Here is a 24,048-nt window from a genome sequence, read left to right as displayed (position 1 = left end):
CCCAGCCATTTCTGTTACAAACTGACATGTGACTGCCCTTAGGCTGTCAGCTCCATGAGAACATCCACTATACCCATTTCGGTCCCCTGGTACCCAGTGTACTGCCCTTAGCAGGTGCTCAGTAATACATGCAGAAGGAACAGAAAAAGTGAAGTGAAGTCGCTCAGTCGTGTCCGACTCTTTGCGACCCCAAGGACTGTAGCCTACCAGGCTCCTCCGTCCATGGGGTTTTCCAGGCAAGAGTACTGGAGTGGGTTGCCATTTCCTTCTCCAGGGGATCTTCCCAACCCAGGGATCGAACCCGGGTATCCTGCGTTGTAAGCAGACGCCTTACCATCTGAGCCACAGCCTCAATAATCACAGGGCCTTGCCTAAAGGCACTTGATCAATATTTGATGTTAGATTATTTAATCTGCATGTTTCTATTTCTATGTGAGTTCAGATTAGGTTGTTCAAGTGTCTACCCAGAAACATATTTCAGAACTAAACACCTGTGTTCACTAAGGAAGGTGGAAGATGCTTCTGGGTGTTTCCAACACCATTCTCACCCCTTAGGAGCAAGTATTTTTCCCTTTGGGAAGCCATCCCTGCAAGTCGACGTGACACTCAATGCAAGGTTGTTTTTTATTACATGTGATTTACAGGGTCAACATTTCTTTCTCTGGGTCACATCTAACATCTAAAGCTAAGTCAAGGCCAACGGGGATGGTGTGAGAAATCTCCTGGGTGTAGACAGAGCCATATTGTGCGGCTATTACCATAAGTGAGAGAAAAACCCAAACCAAACACACTCCCAAAAGCATAAGAATGCAAGAGTTCAGGTTACAGGCCATGGGCTAGGTCCCTGCGTTCCATCAGATGTAATGCATCTGGACCCCGATAGCCTGAACCTCCCCGACGGTGTGGACGTCACCCCTCCAGTCTGTGCGGCAGAGGCAGCAAAGGTGAGCTGTGGGGGGTAAATGGCGCAGGTGTGTGGTCTCGGTCAACTACTCGACTCTGGCCACGGCACAGAGACAGCCAGGGCCGTATGTGAACTAGTGGATGTGGCTGTGTTCTGCTCAAACTTCACGTAGGGACACCGAAACTTGAATTTCATATAACTTTCAGGTGTCAGGCAGCTTTATTCTTCTTTGGATTTTTCTCAACTGTTAAAAAATGTAAAACCTCTCTCAGCCTGCAGGCTGCACCCAGAACCAGGCAGAGGCCCAGGGCTGGGTCCACTGAGGCCTTCATGAAGCAGGGCCATCACCTGATGCCCAGGCAGTAAACCAGGGAGTCCACCCTCCCAGGCCTCGTGGGTGACCCCTGCAGTCCAAGAGGGCAGGGTCTGTGGGTTCTTTTTTTTTTCCCCTAGAAGTACACCATTAGACTGGAGATCCTATTTCCAAACAGAGCTCTTTCAGGTAAGACACCAGGAGAGCTGATTAGCTTAAGGTGTGATCACGCCCCACTGGGCTCATTCTAACAGGACAGTGTCTCCGCACAGTGTCGCAGCAGGGTGGCACCGCCCCCTCCGCACAGCGAGCACCATGTGCCCACCGGTCAACATTCCACCACTCTGGCTTCATCGCACATCTTCCCTCTGTCTGTCCATCAAGTCATCTCAGTTTCCCATGTTGTTTATACATTCCCTTGCTGTTGATAAGGGACTAGAACACACGATTGGGACAACTTTCATCAAAATCACTTTTGTTCTCAGCCCTGCTACATGTAGGAAGTTAAGGTTGGCCAGCGTCTTAAACAGCAGGTCTTATTCTAAGCACAGCATCTCGTGAGAACCTAGGATGTGATCCTGCTGACATGGGTACTAGAGAAAACAGCCAAAATTGAGAGCGTCGACTATTCATGTTATATGAACAAAAGGTAATAACATTGCTAGAAAGAGTCTACATAGTTAACATGAAAGTGAAAGTCACTCAGTCTTGTCCGACTCTTTGCAACCCCATGACTATACAGTTCATGGAATTCTCCAGGTCAGAATACTGGAGTGGGCAGCCTTTCCCTTCTCCAGGGGATCTTCCCAACCCAGGGATCAAACCCAGGTCTCCCGCACTGCGGGCAGATTCTTTACCAGCTGAGCCACCAGAGTCAACATAGGTACAAAATGAGGTGGCAAGCACATCTCTAAGGATTCAGGTTTGTGGGGCCAGCAAATAGAGACAAAGGGAGACCTGAAAAACTTATGGGCTCCTAGTGTGTATTAGTCACTCAGTCGTGTCCGACTCTTTGCGACCCCACGGACTGTAGCCCACCAGGCTCCTTTGTCCACGGGATTCTTCAGGCAAGAGTACTGGAGTGGGTTGCCATTTCCTTCTTCAGGGGATCTTCCCAACCCAGGAATTGAACCTGGGTCTTCCACATTGCAGGCAGATTCTTTACCATCTGAGTCACCAGGGAAGCTCTACAGGTTCCTAAGAGATTCCTTATTAAGTCACACCAGGGTTCATGACAGACTGTGCTTGCGAAGGGTGTCAGGGCTGTCAGGTGAGCACAGGGTCCGGGAGGCAGGCCCAGGCTTGGGGCAGGGTGGGGGTGGTACAGGCCCCAGGAGCTCCGCGGAGCTGGGGAGGTTCTAACATTAGCACCACACTCTCAACCTCATGGTATCATATTTTTGAAAGAAAAATGTATGTATAGCCCATTAACAAACATACACAAGTTACTGTGGCTTTGAGGCCAAGTCCATTGAGTTTGGAAGTGAGACTCCGAGGGTCCTGCCAAGAGCTCTGGTGCTGGGAATGGTGAGGAAGGGACCCCCGTGGGAAGAGTCCTTGCAGTCCTAGGGTCTGATCAAAAGCCAGCAAAGAATAACTGACTTATGAGAAGATGTGGTCTCTAGACTCTGAATTCTGTAACTTCTAATGAGCTTGACTGCTGGCTAAAATCAGTATTAAAATCTCTCACAGAGTGAAGTCTCGCGAGAAGAGGCGGTCGCTGTAGCGGAGCCCTCTGGCTGTGTGTGTGTCTGAGGAGGATCCAGCGCCGAAGCTGCAGACGGTTTGCTGAGCCCGTTAGTGTCCCTTCGGAGACTCAACGCCGGCGTCATGTCCCGGTACCTGCGCCCCCCCAACACGTCTCTCTTCGTGAGAAACGTAGCCGACGATACCAGGTCTGAAGATTTACGTCGGGAATTTGGTCGTTATGGTCCTATAGTTGATGTGTATGTTCCACTTGATTTCTACACTCGCCGTCCAAGAGGATTTGCATATGTTCAATTTGAGGATGTTCGTGATGCCGAAGATGCTTTACATAATGAAATGAAATACAGTTTGCACAGGGGCATCGAAAGACTCCAAATCAGATGAAAGCCAAGGAAGGGAGGAATGTGTATAGTTCTTCACGCTATGATGATTATGACAGATACAGACGTTCTAGAAGCCGAAGTTATGACAGAAGAAGATCAAGAAGTCGGTCCTTCGATTACAACTATAGAAGATCTCATAGTCCTAGAAACAGTAGACCGACTGGAAGACCACGGCGTAGCAGAAGCCATTCCGACGATGATAGATTCAAACACCGAAATCGATCTTTTTCAAGATCTAAATCCAATTCAAGATCACGGTCCAAGTCCCAGCCCAAGAAAGAAATGAAGGCTAAATCACGTTCTAGGTCTGCATCTCACACCAAAACTAGAGGCACCTCTAAAACAGATTCCAAAACACATTATAAGTCTGGCTCAAGATATGAAAAGGAATCAAGGAAAAAAGAACCACCTAGATCCAAATCTCAGTCAAGATCACAGTCTAGGTCTAGGTCAAAATCTAGGTCAAGGTCTTGGACTAGTCCTAAGTCCAGTGGCCACTGATAGTATAAACCATGATATTTTTAGGCATGTATCATTCATTTACTCATAGTTTGGTTTACTTAAATTATCAGGAATACAATGTTGCAATGATGCTTAAAAAACACTTGTCAGTTTTCCCTGTACCAGGCAATGGTTATAATTAAAATGATATGCTGTTGAGAAGCCACTCTTAAGAGTCCAGTTTGTTTAATGTTATGGGCAGCTACCAATTCATGGTGTCTCTGTATATTTTTGTAAAGATTCTCATTTTTTATGCTTGAAGTATTGGTGAAAAGATGTTGGTTGACCATAATTTGCAACATTGTCTTATTAAAAATAAACTTTCATATCCATATTTGGTAGAACTGTTAACCTAGAAATGTAGCTTGCTAATAAGATAGAATGATAAAAAAGTGAAGTTGTAGCCACAGTACAACACTGACCGACCAGACACATTTAGGTTCAGGGTGGACCTTTTTGTCTTGTCAAGATGTCTAGGCCCGTGATGATAATTTATGGCACAGTGTGGAATAGTTCTTTTGTTAACCCCCACTGTCTTGGGAAATGACAACTGGGTTAAGTAGCATTTTCAGGCAGATTGTTTGATTGAAACAAGGAGCCTTCACTTTCCTGGTTTCCATGAAGATTTGGAACCATACAAACGTCGGAAAAACACCTTAAAATTTGGGCAGGTTGATGATGGCAGAAATAATTTTAAGGGGGAAAAGAATGCTCTTACGTAGTTACTCTAAACTTTAAGGAGCGTTGTTGACCATAATGCATAGTTTTCTTACTGCTGTTAAAAGCAAGTAAAGTGCTTCAAAGGAGGTTTTGTTAGTGCATAGTATAAAAGGACTGAATTTTGATGCTTAAAGCCCTTGGTGTGTGCATTTGTATCAAAATGTGCCCATCTCTTTATGAAGGAAGTTTGTTCTTCACACCTCAGTTTATTTAACGTGAGGCAAGTTAAAAAGCAACACTCCCATTCTAAGTGATTCTCTGGTGCCATGAGATTTAAAATAACTTTGGAAAAAATTAATTTCAAGAAAGTCCCATCTCTTGAGTTTTTAATTGATTATCAGTGTAGTACCTGATAAAAATAAGAAAATAATACCCTACTCTTTATAAAAATGTCTAACATCTCTCTGTGAGATCATGTGGGGGCAATAAAAAGTGACTTGATATGTCCAATCTCATTTCAGAGTAAAAGCTAGCATCTTTAAAATTTTAGATTGCTTGCTTACAGGCATAAGTAAGAAATGTTGTGGGGAAACTATCCCTTTTAGAGGATTACTTTTTTCAGTTATGGTTTTAGAGATCTAGGCCTTGCCTGTAAAGAACAAAAGGTGGTTTTTAAATACTGTTTGTGGAATGTGTTTAAAGGATTGATTCTAGAACCTTTGTATATTTGATAGTATTTCTAACTTTCATTTCTTTACTGTTTGCAGTTAATGTTCATGTTCTGCTATGCAATCATTTATATGCACGTTTCTTTAATTTTTTTAGATTTTCCTGGATGTATAGTTTAAACAAAAAGTCTATTTAAAACTGTAGCAGTAGTTTGCAGTTCTAGCAAAGAGGAAAGTTGTGGGGTTAAACTTTGTATTTTCTTTCTTATAGAAGCTTCTAAAAAGGTATTTTTATATGTTCTTTTTAACAAATATTGTGTATAACCTTTAAAACATCAATGTTTGGATCAAAACAAGACCCAGCTTATTTTCTGCTTGCTGTAAATTAAGCAAACATGCTATAATAAAAACAAAATGAAGGAAAAAAAAAAAATCTCTCACATAGCGTCTTCAGCTAGATTTTTCCTCCAAACAGACATGTTTCTGAAAATATATAAGGCAAAAAGACAATTCAGAAACAAAGGAAAAAAAAAATTCCCAAACACTGTGCCAACAAACCACTGTGAATCCTTGATTTTAAATTTTCGAGGTCTGGAGAAGGAATTGGCAAACCACTCCAGTGTTCTTGCCTGGATAATCCCAGGAACGGAGGAGCCTGGTGGGCTGCCGTCTCTGGGGTCGCGCAGAGTCGGACACGACTGAAACAACTTAGCAGTAGCAGCAGTGAGCTATAGTTGAGTCTTAGTCAAATCATCCAAAATAATGTAGATTAGAATATCTACAATGTATACTTGTTATGAAAACTAAGAGCTCTAAAGCATGTTAAAATGTCTAGCACAGCACCATCTCTTACATAATAGTTGCACAACAAATACCATATTTCCTTTCCCCTTACTGCTACTTAAACTTTCTTCTGAAATTTTAAGTTGTTTACCAAGTTTCACCCGGACTAGACTCTGAGAAAAATCATGATCAGTATAATTTATAAGGTAAAATTACAGCAGAAAAGAAAAAAAAAAAGAAATGAGTTGTTTTCTGTGAAACTAATGTGAAACTTGAGTTTCAGTCTGTCATGTAGGATAGTGCAAACTAAAAATGATTTGCATGTCCACAAAAATTAAGTAATATAAAATGATGCTAAAATCCAGAGGAATGGAAGTTAATGAAATAGGTTACTTTATTCCTGTTACTGTAGTCTCTGAGTTTCCTTAGAATCTCTCTGCAATAATAAAGGGTAAAAAGGTAAAAAAAAATAATAAATAAATTTTCGAGGTCTACTGAAGGCGGAGAGCTTTAATTAGACAAAGTCTGAGCGCCCCCTGATGGTCAACCAGGGGCCCTGCAGCAGATGCCATTTTTAGGGGTCAATTTCCTTACTCCATCCCTTCAGCCAATCAAGCAAAGACTCTTCTTTCACGCCATGGCCGGGTGGGGGTGGGGGTAAAGTAGGCGGGCTTATGACGAGAAACATGTGGAATCTTTAGGAAGCTGCTACTTTGGTAGAATTTAAGGAGAACGTAGATTTGCTAAGCCAGAGACTGGCAGCTTTTACCCTAGAACCTCCAGGCCATTCAGGAAAACCTCGTGTTTATTTCTCTGGACTACGGGTTCCTTGTGATCTTCAGATCATCCCAGGGGAAGTGGCCCCAGGGCCAGGCAAGCAGAGCCAGGAGGGCCCCACTGGAGCACGGCTGCTGCCTGGCGCCCTCCACCGGCCGCTGCCGGGGCCACAGGGCTGGCCCTGAAAGCCACCCACAGCGGGCCCTGCCAGGGTGGGGCGGCCGGGTGACTTCTGCTACCTTTTCCCCAGGCAATTATGTTACAAGCACACTTCCTTTTCTTTTGGTAAAGGTTATCTCGATCCAGGCAGTAAACTGCAGTTAACGTGGTAGGCGGTTAAAATACACTCTTCGGTTGAATACATGGATCCGGGAGAGTGGAAACGGCTTCCTGGGGAAGGTGGAGCGAGACAATGTTTGCGGAGGAGAGGAAGCTCCGGCATGCACCCCTGAACAAAAGGGGACAAGTGGTCTTTACTCGGAGAACAGCTTCCTATTAGGACTCACTCCTTCGTACATTATGCCTTTCATCCCCACTCAACCACAAAATGATTTTGCTCAGGCAAATACAATGGGAGAAAAGATTTACACTGAAAGAATCTTTAATAATAAACTGTTGCCGATCTGCCTACTTGCCCGTGATTTATAATACAATAAACATCGGATTCTATTACGGCTCAGGCACTGAAGCCGTGGCTCGGGAAAACGGAATATGAAAGCGCAGGGACCCCACCACCATCACAATGAAATGAGCAGGGATAAATGTGCTAAGAGTATCTCTTTGCATCTTTTATAGCTGGTGTGTATTAATCTGTAACGCTTATTAAGAAAGTCATTGCTATGCAAAGCAGCGCCCAATCCCTTTCTCTGGCTTTTCAACAGAGCGCACTGTTTAGCCAATAGGACGGACCCTCTGGCCCTCATTCTGCATTCATCACAGGCAACATTTGCACAATGTATCTCTCAAAGGCGGCTGAAAGGAAGGCCTTAATACTCATGTAAACAACTGCAAACCAATTACTTAATGAATCAGGCCCACACATAATGAGGTGCAGACAAAGAGCTATAAATGCATTTTTGCGCCCAAGCCGCTGCTTTAAAGTAAAATCCCTCAGCTGTAGTTTGGGCTTAACTAGCACATCATAATTATTGTCTCTAGGACATCAGAGGAAGCCATTTTTTTTTTTTTTTAAAGGTCCAGCAGGGTCTTTTTTTTTCTTTTTTTTTTTTTTTTGAGGTTGCTCATCAGCTCACTGACAAAATAGAGCAAAGAAGAATTTTTTAAAAGTGCTACAACAGCACTGCACTGTTATGTTTATTCTCGAGTACTGGGTTTCGAGACCACTTGTAAAAGCAATAAAGCACGAGGAATGACTGCAGTAAGTGGGGTCCTTAAATGTAAGCCTCTAAGAAATTTCAGTGAATCCAGGCACAAAGAGTGAGCCTGGGGCGGCATATGAACACCAAACCCAGCACAAGAACCAACCGTGACCAACAGTGAGCCAAACCCACACACTTCAAGCCCAGAACTTTCATCACTGGATTATTATCAAGTGTGGAGAACCAAGGGTTCCTTGAAGGACTCTTTTTTTTTTCTCCTTAAAGAGGATGATGTGATCACTTGTAACTTAGGAAATAAATTTCATGCAGAAATGACAGTAATAACAAAAGGCCCCTGCCTCAAACTGAAGGGAAAAGAAGTTTGATTTTATAATGAAATACTGATGCGAGCTGTAAAATGTCAAATGATCAGACTGAGAAAATGTTCTACGGAATCTGACTGCTTTCTGAATGTGTTTAAACATTGCCCAAAGTGGGGAATATATAGGAAAAATTTAAGAATTGTTTTTTTTTTAGGACCTCTAAAACAAACACTTCCAACAATCTTTAAAAACTAAAGGGATGTATTATTAAGCCAATGTTGACATTAATCCCTAAAAACTACCTGTAGAATTTATTCTCTTTTAAAATTCCTTTCAGGAGACCTAGAACTTGAATTTATAGTAAAATCATAAAAATATAATACTTTAAAACTCTTCCTATCCCATAATTATCTCTCACTTCCTTCAAAAACAGACAAAAATGCAGGTATTAAAAATAATAGTTTTTAAAAATTAAATGAGTGATTCCCTAAAATTGAACATATCAAGTTTCTAAAAGCAAGAACTTAATTTCAGAAAATCGACCTCATTTAAATACATTCCAAGTCCTAAAAATACTGTAAGAGTTTTCAAAACACAAAGGAAAATGAGATTTTTTTTTTCACTATAAAAATACTACATTTCTAAACAAGTAAAGTTAATCTTATGGAACATCAGAAATGTAAAGTTTCTGTTTTAAAATTTCACAAGGGCAAGTAATTATTTCAAATGTAATCATCTATAGGACATCTTTTAAGGGGAAATGTTATTGCAAAGGCAATCCTGTATTGTTTGAAACGATATGTTGCTCAAAGCGAAAAGGCAGGTCTGTCATCAGACAGCTGCTTCTACCCCCACCCCACTCTTCTTCCGTGACTCAATGCCACTGCACGATCAGTATTTTATGTTGATTGCAAAGCTAGCATACAACTCGCTTATCACTGCTCCAAAAACTTAGTTTTAAACTACAGTTTACAAAATGTGAAAAGATAAATTTTCATGTTTGAAAATAAGCAAGAAAATATCAGAAAGGGAAATAATAGTCCAGCCCAAATACTTGGTTAAAAAAAAAAAAAAAAAGAGGAATACAAAAACAAATATCCAGCAACTGCTTGTATATATACCCGCTGTCTCTGAAAGAAGAAACAGGCCACTTTATTTCTTTTAAGGCCCTGTGTTCTCTCTCTGCCCTCTCCCGACACCCTCCATTGTGTGGTTTCTAAGCAGCCCTACTGCGAGCAGCTGTAGACGCTAATTTGTGGTTCACTGAGGTGTCAATGGAGTCTTAAACCAAGGAAACAACAGCTGCAAAACAATACCTGGCTCTGGGACAAATATTTTCAAAGGTAGACTAAAGTTTCAACTGTCACTTCAGATAAACAAAACCCAAACCATAATGTTCCATCAAGTCACCCAACAAAATCATGTGCACCAAGAGTTTCACCCTGAGCGGGGTGACATTTCTCATATTGCTGGTGCGATTCAGAAAGGCTCCGCGACTTTACCTTGACAAAGGACTCCCTTTGCTGGATGAAAAACTCGCTTCCGAAGCGATTTTGTGATTTGTCTTTGTCTGGAATGTCCTGCTGCCGGTTTTCAAACCTGAGAGAAGCAAGCAGAAACATGCAGTGAGCCTGGCCGCCGCGGGGGTGAAGAAGCCCCAACCTGTTAAACAAGCGTCAACAGAGAAAGAGCTGTTCACAGAAGGCAAGGCGGGGATGACAGGGAAGGAGTTCCCCTGATAACCTGCTATCGCAGGTGGTTTCCTGTGATACTGACACAGAGTGAGTAGAAAGTGAAGTCGCTCAAACAGCACCGTTTGAAATGGCCATAAGGCACGTGCGAGCAGGGTCTCCACGGTGGCCCTAAGCTCTGGACGATTTGTGTTGTGACACTTGGGCAGCTCTGGCTGATTTGTGTTGTGACACTTGGGCAGCGACAGATCACTGAGACAGTGAGAGGTGGGAACAGTCTCGTGCGTTAACTGGTATTCTAGATGACAGTGCCTGCCCACCCACCTTTAAGCCCTTCTGCCAGACCCTTCACTTTTCCTTCTTGAAGAGGAGAATAAACCTCCGCTGAGAACCATCGAGGCCACTCCTTAACTTGCCTGAAAAGGCTGATGGGGAACACACACTGTCCAGCCCTTTCCCTGGAGCTCGCTGGGGTGATCCCTGACCTCTGCCTGCCCTTAGCCTTGGATGCTTCTGCTACCAGTCTGAGTTTGGCAGTCACCTAAGATCGTGGCTACAGGGTGCATGAGCACCTCCTCAAAAGGCGTGTGCTGTTTTCCTAACCTGCGTGTCTGCTCGTAACCTCTGAGGCAAAGCGGTTCTGTCAACAAAGTGTCCACATTCAGCCCCTGGACGGTCTGCACCTGCTTAAATGAACTGGGTCTTTTCAGACATGAGAACAAAGTGGCTTCTCGTAGAGACGGGTACACAAACCGACACGTCACATGTCCACAATTCAATCTGGGGTGGCTCTGAGATCGGCGCGCACGCCCAGCACTGCCTGGGACTGTGTCTGACATTCCCCTCTAAGTGTCTGTTTGATAAAGACATCCTTGAGACAACCGGGAAATCTAAACATGGACTAGGAATTATGTGGTGCTAAGAAATCATTCTTACAGGTGAATTCCAGCGTGCTGGTTTATATAAAAATTAGAGGGAATTCCCCGACGGTCCAGTGGTTAGGGCCCAGTGCTTTCACTACCAAGGGCCCAGGTTTGATCCCTGGTCAGGGAACTAAGATCCCATGAGCCATGCAGCACGTATCCACCCCCCACCCCCCAAAATTAGAAAGTCATTAAAGTAAACTTCCTTCTGTTATTAATCCATTACCTTCACAATAGGAGCTGAAGTGACTTACATGAAAAAATAAAATGTAATAAAGTAGAAACCACTGAAAAATAATAAAAAATACAATAACAACATGTAAGAAAACTAAGTGAAAGAGAAAGTCGCTCAGTTGTGTCCAACTCTTTGTGACCCCATGGACTATACAGTCCATGGAATTCTCCAGGCCAGGATACTGGAGTGGGTGGGTAGCCTTTCCCTTCAAGAAAACTAAGGAAGACTACAATTAAAACAAAAATCCTGGATTAAAGGAACTACATTTAAGCTTAAAAATTGAGCTTTTATTGGGGTTCAGAGTCTTTTTACTTAAAGGAGCTCAAATCCCCCAACATTCAGACAAGGGAGACAGCCTGGATGACACACCCCACCACTGGTTAACAAACTGGAAGGTGTGAGAAGAGAGGGAGTTTGGGGTGTCTCTGATGGCACTATCATGACATGTCAGGCAGACTCCAAGGGTCCGCAGGCTGTGGGCAGCACACATCCTGGAAGGAAACTGCTTCCAAACGCCTGCTGTTAACAATGGAGCCCTGGCTCATCCTAAGCTGGCGATAACTCGTCACAAAGCAAACTCCAGAGAGGGCACACCGCTCCCTGCGCAAGCCCGGGCGGTGGCTGGGGGCTCCCAGCGTCGCTCTGCTCACCTGAAGGCTGTGACGTGGGGGCCGTGGCCTCTTGGAATCCTTCTCTGGCCTGGTGCGTGCTGCCCTGGAGGGCAGACTGCTTCAGCCTCTGGTAGGCTTTCGTTTCTACAGGTGAGAAAAAGGCACAGATTAACAGGACACCCACAGACATGAGAATGAAGTTGGACCCTTACATTATATCACACACAGAAATCAACTCAGAAAGGATTAAAGACTTGAATGTAAGACCTAAAACTATTCAGCTCCGTGAAGAAAAGGTAGGAGAAGAGCTCCAGGATTTGGCAGTGATTTCTTGGATACAGCACCAAAAGCATAGTCAACAAAACACAGACAAACAGGAAACAACCCACAGACCCCTTGGTCCTTCTCTAAGTGGGGAAGACTGCTGGGAAAAGCAATACAGAGAGGTCCCGTGAAGGACCTGAGTGACGCAGGCTTTCCTGCTCCCTCAGGTCTCAAGGCCTCGTGGGTGAAGTGGAGAAAGGAGACAGAGTTCCAGCAGTACACAGCAGAACGGCCCCCGAGGCCATGCTCCCCACAGGGCCACAGACTATGGGGGTTGGCCATTGGCTGTATTCCTGCTCCTGCTGGTTCAGTTTAGGAACTGAACCACGAGGCCCTTGTTCCTGGTTATAAACCACCGAAAGGAGAAAGACATAACTTACCTACTCAGAATCACATGAGATAAAAAATAAGCATTTAAAATGAACATCCTATTTTGTAGTAGTAAATGCTCTCTAATTTAAAAAAGTATAGATCAGGGATTCGATTTGGAAAATAATAAATTCTAAAGAAACTTTTTTTTTAAATTGCTGGGTTGTGAAATCAGTGCACATTAGTTGTAGTGTGCATCTAGTGTATTCTGAAAACTTTACTAAAGAAAAACACCAGATGCGGCACACGCAGGAGGGGAAAGTGAGAGAGAGAGAGAGAGAGAGAGAGGAAGAGAGAGAGAGAGTGTGTGTGTGTGTGTGTGTAGCAGTGGCCTGGCCCATTGTCCTGGGGCGACTGGGACAGGAGTGCATTGTAATACTCTGGTTGATTCTAACGTCCTTGTCACTTCAGAGTCCCTGTAAGGCAGCCTGGGGCGGGGGTAAGGTGTTCACGAAGTCAAAGGTGGAGTGTCTGAATTCTGAACAGGTAAAGGAGATAAGGAGATGAACATGCTGTTGTGAAGATCAACCAAAAAGTTTTTCAGCTTTTACGATACAAGTCCAGATTTTAATGACTATGTGCTATTTCTACATTTAAATTTATTTGGGCAAGGAAAAGACAGCAAAGATGGAAAGAACTTTTTTCAAAAGACAAAGAAAGAAAAAGGGAGAAAGAGAAGAGAGCAGCCTCTGGGTGAACAAAGGCCCCTGGTGGCTGGAGCTGGAAGCTGGGCTCGTCTGTCAACCGTCTGAAGGGAATCATTTCACTCCAGCGAGCCGGTTCAGGCTTCTCAGAAATCAGGAACATGTGTTATTTATTTTCTGGAGAGGATTCTTGTGCAAAACATCACGTTACTAGTTGTGAAGTGATTTCAGACTGGCAGGTGGGGTGGGGATTATGTATTCTGTCCAAATATGAGACGGAACGGACCTCCTCGCTCCTCTGAGCCTGGAAGGGAGGACTGGGCAGCAAGTTGCCTCAGTCTAGGGACCATCCTAGTGCTTGGAAATCGGGGGCCACGGTCACATGCCCCACACCTCCCTCACAGGGTACTTGCTGCCTGTCCTACACAGAGGACTCCGGAATCTCTCCCTGAGCTGCATCTGCTGTCCACATAAAGCAGTTTGGAGGGAGAAAGCTAACGTCTCCCACCCATTCAGACTGAGCCTGCCTCCTTCCTAACCTGGCTCCTCACTGGCATTTGATCCTTAGACCTCCTGGGGCCCTTCTCCAAGGACAGTCGCTGGTGGCCCCTGGGACAGTTTTTATCTGGGATGTGGCGTCCCAGACCTGAGTAATACAGGGTTGGCAAAGCTAGCTGAGGGCCTCCAGGGGCATCGCCTGCCCTTACCTCTGGTGAAAGCTTCTGTTAATGGTTTCAGGGCAGAGGGAGGTTCAAAGGTGAAAGGATTAGCTGCACTCACTGGAGGACCAGACTAACTGAGGCAGGACACAGTGCCCCCAAAGCAGCTGGAGGGGCTGGAGCAGACCTCAGGATGCCAGTCCTTCTCCCCTCACTCTTTAGTCAGAAGAGCTGCACAAAGCAGCAGACCAAGCACTGAGAGATGACCCAGACTGGAAAAACAAAATCAAGGTTTGGTTTAAAAAAAAATGACCAAGAGAGGCTGAAGGCCATGCAGCCTGTGTAGAAATAAGGGCCGAGGAGTTTCAGCACCCGGATCACAGATTCTGCCGCAGACAGCGAGGACAGGGCAGGGTATACGTGCCGATTTTCGGGGGCCAGGCAGGACCACACACGTGACTCTGGCCAGACAAGGGGGGAGGGAGGTTGGGTCCTGTGGCCATGGGGCAGCAAGGGGATGGGAGGGGGTTCGTGTCCTGTCTTGGGGCGGGGGGACAGCTGTCTTTTGGCCATAGCTGACAGCTGCCAGGTGAGAAAATGGGCCTAGTCTCGCCAGATTTCTGCCCTAAAAAAATTAAATCATTGTCCAGGCCACTCAGAACATACCTGCAACCCTGAAACTAGAGGGCAGGGAGAAAGTTTCTTGTGTTCACTGAATGAGGCACAAGCACCCTTAGAGACAAACCTCGGCCATGGGACACAAGCTGGATGTCAGGGCCAGCTTTCCCCGCTGAAGGACCCAGCAGAGTCCACAACACAGCAGCAGGGAGGCTGCAGCAGTCCCCTGGGGATTTAGAAGGAGCTGTCCATATCAAACAAACCAGATTTCAGAATCCTTGGAAGCAAGAGATCAGTTTTTGCTAGGGATGCTCAAACAATTCAGACCCTCTTCTGGAAGAGCCTAGAAGACTTGGCCAGGATTTCAACATCATAAGGCAAAGCTACAGACTTGAGTTTGGGGCAATCCAAGACCAGGTTTTTCTGGAAGAAGGCAGTGAAGAATCAAACAGTTGAAGGCTGCACACTGCAGCCGTGCATATTCAGTTATTAAGTGAATGAGTGAGCACACACAGGAGTGAAGGGAACAAAGCTGGAGGTTCCAGTTGGCCTGTTATGAATAAGGTCGGGACGAGGGTCCTCTGTACCTTTTCAAGGTGCAAAGACCTGAGACCTGAGTCTTCACCACTGCACGGACACTGTAAGTCTACAAATTTGAGGACTGGGAGGCCCCTTAAGGCTTCACTTTGTAGCCTGTGACTCCCAACTCCAGAGAGATACTACTTCTTGTCAGTAATATAAAAAAATACTGAGTAGTGCAAACAGTTAGATAAAACAACTATTTCTAAGAACACAATGACGCTCAGATGCACACAGAAATAGCATACACGCATCCACAAGCTTGCGGCTCTGAGTTGCTCAGTCAGGCTTCTCTCACATCCTCAAAGTTGTGTTGAGATGGGGAGTTTCAAAAGCAGAAAATATTGCAGCTTAATATACAAAATAAGGCAAGGGGTCCAGGGGATTAATATCTATCCCTGGCTATCAATTCCAGGCTGACGACACAACGAGATAAATATTATTTTTCCCTACTTGGTCACACAAGCTGGCTGAACCCAATCATCTATCTTCTTACAAAGTGGTGAAGGATCCTTGAGATTGTTTTCTTTTTTCTTTTTGATATTCATTTTGTGTCTAGAAAACGGGAACCAAGAAAATGAAAATGTGCTGAATAAAGAGAGGCAGGAGAGATGGCACTGAGGAAGAGAGAGAAAAAGCCCCAACTTCTTATCTTTCATTCTCTTTTATATGCAAATGTACACCTGCTAAAATACTTTTAAATCTACAAATAAAAAGAAGAAGAAAATATCTGATGAACAAGTGCTTTTAACAACCCATTACAAGAGCCAGATAAACATTTGGTCCCCCAGCCTCTGAGGGATGTCTCCAAGGCAGAGGGTCGGCCTGGCTTTCGAGGAAATCCCTGGTGAAGAAAGAGCTGGGTCCAGAGAGGGAATAACAAAAGGAGATGTGAACAATGCTATTAGCACAGCGAGAAAAGCAACCTTGAACCGAGAAAGAACGGGGCATCTCTGAGCCAGGGAAGATAATTGCGATTCCTGCAGGAAGCATGCAGAAATTCTCAACTTAAACTCAAAAAATATTTTATGTCCCTGGGTTCCCCAGTGCTGTTGCTTTTCGTGTGTTTCTGCGTCCAGGCTGACTTTTCACTCACGTCGTGCTAGATGCAGCAAACCCAGCTAAATAAGACAAAAACTGTGGGGTGGAATGCTAAAATTAATTCTAAAGGTAAACATTATTACTGAAAACCCAGAAATCACTTGTCCAGTTATCTCAAATTAAAACAAGAAAATATTAGGATAAGGTGCTTTCACAATTCTGAAAATACAGAAAACTCATCTATATTTAGGGATTTAAAAAAAAAAAGAACAAAACACCACCTGTCTATATGAACGTAAGGTACACAGGTTGGCTCCATAACCAGAATCACTTGTCATATGTAGACTGCCACACCACCAGCAGTCGTGGGCCGGGGCACCTCTCAACCCGGGGTCCTTCTCTGTTCTCACACGAGATGGCTGATGCTCAGAAAAGGGAAAAACTTCTCCTTCCAACCAGTTGCCTGGAGATGCTTCAGAAAAGAGGTGTTTCCACCACATCCTGAATTTCTATGGGACAATTCAATGGTTACACCTGAAAATAAGTGCCTGGCTGGGAACTGACCTTTAGTGAATGTTTAAAAACTGAACTGAAACCGTTTTGCTGATGCTACCGCACACGAAAATTCATAATCATGGTGCCAGCCATATAACACTGCTGTCACGGGAGGTGAATTTTCAACTCTTGAGGTCATGGAATATTTAACTTTTGAGTCATTTTGATCAGGAAGTTATATCTTACTGGCATAATTAATAGTCCTTGAAAACAATATTTTTAGTCACTTGCACTCAGTGATTTATAAAATGAGAAGAGTCGGAATGAAGACTCTTTATTATCATAATATCATGATATTATATCATCAGCATTATCATCATCTAGAGTTGGGCCAGGAGCAATCACGTAGGTGATGAACCAGAGGCAACAACGTAAAATAGGACCAAATCTTTCCCCTCCCCTGCCAGGTTGAATAGTGCTTCTCCCAAATTCACGTCCACCCAGTAGCTCAGAATGGGACCTGCTCTGTGAACAGCATCTGTGCAGACGGATTCGGTGAAGTATCTCAAGATGAACTCATCCTAGATTCACTCTGGGCACTGACTCCGCTGACTGCTATCCCACTGGGAAGAGGACACCGAAGCCCAGACACAGAGACAGCGGCGACACGAGGCTGGAGGCAGAGACTGAGGTTGTGCCATCACAGACCTGAGGCTGCAGCAGGCCTGGAAGGATGCTCCCGGCACCTTCAGAGGGCACGGCTGCCACTTTGATTTTGGACTTCTAGCACCCACAGCTGTGAGAGCAAACGGGTCTGCGGTTCCCAGTCTGTGATGCTTTGTCACAGCAGCCTTCGGAAAGTCACACCCTCCCTGAGCCCTGACTGCATCGAAGCATCTAGAGCCCGACCTCCCCCTCTTTCCACTGGGGTCTCTTACAGAAAAGAAGTGTGGTTCACAGGGTAACCTACAAGGAGGGTTCAGCTCTGAGGCTCCCTGCTCCATGGTTCTCAAGCTTAGGGAGTTGCCTGGTGTGTTACACACACAGACTGAGGCCTTGGCTCACACCTGGAGGTCCTGGGGTACCCAGTTCAGGATGTGGTTGGCACATGGGTCTGTTTTAAAGGCCCACGTGGGCTCCTGCTGGGCAGCCTCTGAGCAGAATTTCTTAGGCACTTCTGAGTTCATTCTTGGGAACATAGCTGCTCAGGAACTCTCCCAGAAGGTGCCCTCCATTCCTCCACGGCCACGGTAAATGGGTGCTGCCAGCCTACAGCGTCCGGAGTAAGAAGCTCTCTGCTCTCGTGAACAGCAGGCCCCAGGGTGAAGGCGTGGCAGCCTGACTCCTGCCACAGACATGGGGCCACCTGGGCAGGGCCAGGGCCAACCCAGGAGCAGATGGTGCTTGCCTGGCTGCCCCAGGCACAGCATCCAGACCTGACTGGGCATCTCCAGGACAGAACAGGTGCGGTGCAGACTCAAGACAGGCTCCGGAGTACAAGTGCTTTGCCATTTGTCTTCGCGGTCCTAAGTCGTCACTGCAGTTTTCTCTCCCAGATCCAGTCTCCTGTGACGACGTGGCCATCGTCCATTTCCAGCCTTCTCCCACTCTGTGGTAAAGCTCAAGCAATGATGTCTGGGGAAGCCCTGCCCAGAATCTGACTGCACCCTTCAAACCTAGGCTGACCTCCCACAGAGCTTCTAAAGGGACGGACCACAGTCTGACCTGGAATATTTCAGCTTGCCAAAGAATATCAGTGAGAAATGGCACAATCAGGCAACCACTTTCAACACAGCTTGACCAAGAGAATTGGTGTCAAAAGAATGAGAGGCTGAATGGACATTCTTAGAGGCTTAATCCTCTTGAGATAAAAGCTGAGAGCCCTTTTCACATGGAGCTTAAGGAGATGAGTTTTGCCAGGATGGGCACGTGGGTGGGAAAAGTACTGGTGGAGTGACTGATGGAAAGAGACGGTGTGCTGGCCTGAATCAACAAACGCTTAAGGGAACTCCTTTACACTCTCATTTTCATTCGTTTGACAAAATGAGTGCCCACTGTGTGCCAGATATTGTGACAGGGGCTCTGTTTTCTCTGACACTTAGTGTAAGCTGCATCATTTACTAAAATTAGAAGTCACCAAACTGTCAAGGTAAATTGAGTATAAATACCAATAAAATTACCAATGGGGGAAACTTCCTTTTAGGGGTGTGAGTGGTTCAGGGGAAGACTTTCTTAATCTTGACAAGCATGGCTTCAATCTTGGCCTAAGTGCTCCAGGGAGACACTGACCTGATGGCCCTGTACCTCTTGTGGTCTCAGGCTCACCTAGGGGTACAGGCTCACCCCACTTTACAAGGGCCACCCTGGGACAGTCTGCACTCAGAAATCCTCGCAAGTTGCCCACCTCTCCAGGCTTTGTTCTTCATCGCTCTCAAGAGCATCCTTTCAGGGCTCATCTTTTGTTAAGTTACAAATTGGTATTTAACTGATCCAGATGCCCTGAGGCAGGTGCCTCTCTTATAAAACAAGAGGGGCCGACTGGTGGGATGGAAGGACTTTCGGGCTTAAATACTGAAGTTTGAGTGTGATTCAAGACCCGACACTCTGGCTATATGGCCCTGAAAAGGGCTCTCAATCTTTCCAAGTTTGCTGGGCCATCTGGAGAACTGTCTGTGTTCCTGTAGGGTTGCTATGACGGTTAGAGACGTTGGAGGCTTAGGAGGGTGGGGACCCAGTCTCTGGCTGTCTCTGGCCTTCCCTGGATTCAGCTCAAGTAGAGGTGTGACATATATGCAGATTATATACTATTCTTATATACAGAAACCCACACACTCATAGATAATCCCCTTAACCTTTGATTTCGACCTGGATTCTTTAAGGTGAACAACTAGACTAATGAAAGGGGTGGACTGTGTTAGCAAACAGATAAAAGGTTCACTCTTATTTGTGGTTCATGGATGGATGTCTCCTCCAAGTCCTCAGCAGGTATGTGTGCTATGCGAGCAGCCGAGGGTCTGTGTTCTCTGGGTGCATCTCTGCACCAGCTCCCCAGGGGATCTGCCTGACCCCCACCAAGAGGCACCCACCACACACCGCACGGGGACATGGGGCCCTCACCAGCGAGGTTGCCGGGAGACCTTGTAGCTGCTGTTTGGGCCTCTTCTTGGAAGGTTTGTTCATGAATATAATGAGAAGTTCCCAAAGTCTGTGAAGCTCTCTTCAAGATTCCTTTCTGATGAGGTAATGTCCTTTGGATTCAAATTTTCATTTGCCTTCTGATGTGGAAACTTCTGGCAGAAATGGATTCAGTGGGAGGTGCTGTCCATGAGGACCTGTGGCAGCGCAAGGCTGGGTGGTCACGAGTAGCTACTGCATCTCCAGGAAAGCAAGGGGCTGTCAGGATCCCAGGCCAGAGGTGCCCGGGCGCCCCTCTGGGAGTGTCTCAGGGTTACTCTCTCTGTGGCACTGCCCCAGTCCTCCCACTTCTCCCCTCTGGGTTTCACGTGTGAGGTTCCTTTTAACTAGATGTACTAGGATGAAAATGCTATGGCCAGTGGGGCCAGTGCAGAAGACCAACATAAGATGCACACAAAGATCACCGATGTAGACCACAGCTGATGTGGGCTGCGTGTCCAGTACAGGCTTAGTGCCTTCACATTCCTCACCTCACCTCACGCACCATCTGGCTAGGCAGGAGGTCTGCTTTCCTAGGTCAGAGGCTCAGCGGGTGAAGAAACAGCAGGAAGTAAAGAGCTGGCTGACAGCAGTGGCTGATGCCAAACACCACCACGTTTTCTTAACCCTCCGAGGGCAGCCCTGAAAATGTTCCTTTTCTTTGGAATATTCTAGAAGGACTGCAGCCTGTACAGATGAGGAAGCCTCAACAGAACTATTACAAAGGGGGAGGATTCTGTCTTAATTCATACGCCTGCCTTACTCTGTTACTGCTCAGTTGATAAGCTATGTCTGACTCTCTGTGACCCTGTGGACTGCAGCACGCCAGGCCTCCCTGTCCCTTACTATCTCCCGGAATTTGCCCAAGTTCATGTCCATTGTGCTGGCGATGTTATCTAACCATCTCAACCTCTATCACCCCCTTCTCCTTTTGCCTCCAATCTTTCCAAGCACTAGGGTCTTTTTCAGTGAGTTGGCTCTTCGCATCAGGTGGCCAAAGTACTGGAGCTTCAGCTTCACCATCAGTCCTTCCAATGCCTTACTTTACCAAAGGCCAAATCTCCAAATAATCATGGCAAGACACAAACATTAATAAAGAGATCAAGATCAAGAACTCAGAGATCAAAGTAACTGTAACAATAGACACAACCACAGCAGAGCAGAGCTGAGGCGCCCAAGGCCTCCGGCAGGCATGTGCTGGGAGGTGCTGAGGAGGGGAGTGTGGTGGCTGGGCCAGAACCACAAAGTTCCCACTAAGAAGATGCTTCGGATAGCTTTTTCACATTTTCCAGGTTTATTTTATGTCTACTTCTTTGGCCTATAATAGGCACAAAGCTTTTATTTTTTTAACTGCCAACTATTGACAGATCAATGACAGATTGCTGAAATTATAATTTCTTTAAAAAAAAAAATCTTCATGGCAAATAACCTGTATTCCTTTGAGGCACATCACACCTCTTCTTAAGTGAAGAGAAGAAAGATTTGAAACACTGATACTTAACTATCTCTTCTCTTACTAGGAAATTCTGAGATATACAGAGGACACACTGGCAGTTACGGGGGTGGGGGTGAGTGACACGGGTGATGGGGTGAAAGGGCACAGACTTCTGGTTATAAAATCAGTAAGTCCCGGGGATCGAATGCATAGCGAGGTGACTATAGCTAACACCACAGGACTGTGTACCTAAACACTGCTGAGAGAGGAAACCTTCAAAGTTCTCAGTAAAAGAAAGAAAACCTGTAACTACATGTGGTGACAGACACTCGTGAGGCTGACCCAACATCCTGCAATGTCTACGCACAGTGACTCATCACGCTCTGCACCTGACATGGGTATAATGTTATGTGCCAGCTCTCCCTCAGTTAAAAAGTCCTCTGGGAAAATCACACCAGTACTAATGTGGGGATACTGACTCACCACAAGGGGTGTCTGGAAAGAACGCTGAGCAGACCAGGGATCGACAGGAGACAAGGGGACTTCCTGGTTCCCCAACAAGCCCTTGTGATTCTAACTGAAGCAAATTCAGAGGTCATGAGATATCCTGCACTCAAAGGCAGATGCAAAAGAAAAGCACCCAAATGACCTTTTGGGTGTCTGTAGTTTGGGAACATCTACACTTTTATTAATTCTACTAATAAACAAACAAACAGGGAACTCTATCAGAGTTTTCTCAAAATGAAGAATAAAAATCCAATAAATATATCACTGGGAAAACATTTCAAGGAAAAGAAAACCTCTGTATTTTGGAGTGAAATATTATCTGATGCAGAACATATACAATAATTGCTCCACTATAAACTCCTTTTTCAAAATCGGAGTTCATTGCAGACACATGGGTTCAGAATTCATCATCAGGCCATGAATCCTACTTCCATAAAAGAAACCGTTCTCTTTGCTGATAAACAACAAAACTAACTCATATGCAGATGCATGCCTCAGTACCTCGGTGCAATGGTGTATTTACTTGTATAAATATTTAAAGTCAGACCTTTGAATTTATAATGAAGTAGCATACCACTTTACAAAATAAGGTACTAGTAAATTTAGATGTATGACAAATAGAATTCTGATCAGAATACTAATTGCTGCTGTTGATATTCTAAAACTAAAAAAAGTAATGACATTCAGATTTCATCTAAACAAGCTGAATACATGTGCAGAAATCTTAACAGATCTTAACGAAACCTTACTGCTAAAATTTGTAATGGATCAGATGGGCTTTGTAACTGAGACACAGGCAAGCTTCCTGTCTGGCACTTTTTTTTCTGCTTTTTTTTTATAATGATACAGTCAATTATAACAGGAAAGAATAGAGGAAATCAGACACATCTGTAGTTGGCCATTTAATGACTGGTGTCCCCATGGGGACTGGCCTTTACACACAGAGGCTGGTGCTGAAAGGCTCGTGGGGGTGGGACGCTCGCAAGTATAAATTTGCAACAATCCTGAAGGACTCAGCAGACCTGAGTATTTTCCACCTTCGTTTGTGTTAACCTAAGCTCACCACACTCTCAGGTTGGAGCCCCTGCTCCAGCACATGGTCACTGAATCTGCCTGCTCTTGGCGGAGTCCACAAACACTAACCTAAACTGTTTTGGTTACAGAATAGAGTAGAATCCCAGGTCCTCAGGCAGCCGTGAACTTACCTGTGATGGGCATCCTCGCTGCCACACTTTCTTCGGTGCTCTCATGGGTGCTCTCATCTTCTAAAAATGGAACAAGTGATAATAACAATGTATTTCAAGGTTATACTGATGGAACTGGCCTTTGGTTTTTTAGTTGCCATTCCTTTTAACTGCCCTGCTTCTCACCTTCTCTTTTTGGTTAGTTTATTTCTTGTTTGAAATATACCGTGCCTAGAAGAAAGCCTATTCAAAAGCCAAGGTGTCTCTACACTGCATTCATGCAAAATAATTTAGCCTGACATCTATCAGATTTGGGTGGGGCTTAACATACATGGGCCTCAGGTCCAGCACATGTCATCGACTTCTGACCACATCCCGGGCAGCTCACGTCCCAGGCAGCTGACAGGGATTTCCTGGCACATCTTACCAGTAACACTAAAATAATCACCATTTCTAGAGACTAAAAACTGGTAATAAAATTTGGGGGGGTCATAAATTCATTGATTCTTAATCATTTGTTTAGACTTTTATACGGCTGTATTATAATTTAAAAGAATATTTATTAATTATGAGTAAATTCTATTAAGTGATATAAAAAACTTCACAGTATTTCATGGAATTCAGTTTAATGGAATCATCTCCACCTTTGCAGGATGATCAAAAAAGTACCTAATGTCAACTGTTAATTCTGTTAATATTTCATAGCTTTATAAAAACTACTTTTGTTGCAAATTCAGCAGAACTGAAGACCTACAATTAGGTTTCCCATTCTTCTCAGACTTCAGGTGTTTTCCTGAAGTGGAAGATGGTATAAAATGAGTAATGTATCATGCATACTGAATCACAGGCATTGCTCAGCAGCTTTATTTCATGGGCACACTTTGAGAAAGAGGGTGGCACGCTGATTCTGAGTGCAGTTTTGCTGTGAATGAACCCTTAACAATAGCTACCTTGTTCCCTTGTAGGAACACCTTTGGGCCACAGAGTGGGTTTTCCATTCCTCATTCCATTTTCATCACTCAGAGTAGATGGCAAACTGCAAGATGACTTGCTGCTGTCGACAGCCGACCTGTTGTCATGCTCTTCTGCGAGATCTTTTTTCAATAACGCAGTTGCCTGTAGTGTTTAAAAGAAAGTACAAAAAATTAACAAACTGTGGTCACACTCTCCTTGGTCTCAGAGATCAGCTTTCAAATAACTATTTTACGTCAAGCTTTACTT

General features: G+C 44.8%; 2 protein-coding genes across 4 annotated transcripts in view; one reads left to right on the top strand and one right to left on the bottom strand.

The window, feature by feature from the left end:
- Nucleotides 1–24,048, bottom strand: part of KIZ (kizuna centrosomal protein) — a 90,865-nt gene that overhangs the window by 4,143 nt on the left and 62,674 nt on the right. For 2 of the 3 annotated variants that reach the window (XM_043883631.1, XM_043883632.1), the window contains exons 8-12: nucleotides 23,778–23,943; nucleotides 22,849–22,908; nucleotides 21,620–21,709; nucleotides 11,838–11,942; nucleotides 9,841–9,937 (exon numbers count right to left, since the gene is read on the bottom strand). In XM_043883631.1, coding sequence (XP_043739566.1) covers nucleotides 9,841–9,937; nucleotides 11,838–11,942; nucleotides 21,620–21,709; nucleotides 22,849–22,908; nucleotides 23,778–23,943 — 518 coding nt within the window. The remainder of the gene's footprint in view (nucleotides 1–9,840; nucleotides 9,938–11,837; nucleotides 11,943–21,619; nucleotides 21,710–22,848; nucleotides 22,909–23,777; nucleotides 23,944–24,048) is intronic. The other variant, XM_043883633.1, reaches the window with a different exon arrangement.
- On the top strand, nucleotides 2,955–5,569 carry LOC122681483 (serine/arginine-rich splicing factor 10-like). Its single transcript, XM_043883634.1, is given in 2 exon segments — nucleotides 2,955–3,255; nucleotides 3,258–5,569. Coding segments are annotated over 2 exon segments (759 nt in total). The 5' UTR covers nucleotides 2,955–3,047; the 3' UTR covers nucleotides 3,809–5,569.

The sequence above is a fragment of the Cervus elaphus genome, chromosome 23, assembly GCF_910594005.1.
Source record: "Cervus elaphus chromosome 23, mCerEla1.1, whole genome shotgun sequence".
NCBI lineage: Eukaryota > Metazoa > Chordata > Mammalia > Artiodactyla > Cervidae > Cervus > Cervus elaphus.
The sequence above is the reverse complement of the archived record's forward strand: the minus strand, read 5'-3'. Positions and strand labels throughout refer to the sequence as shown.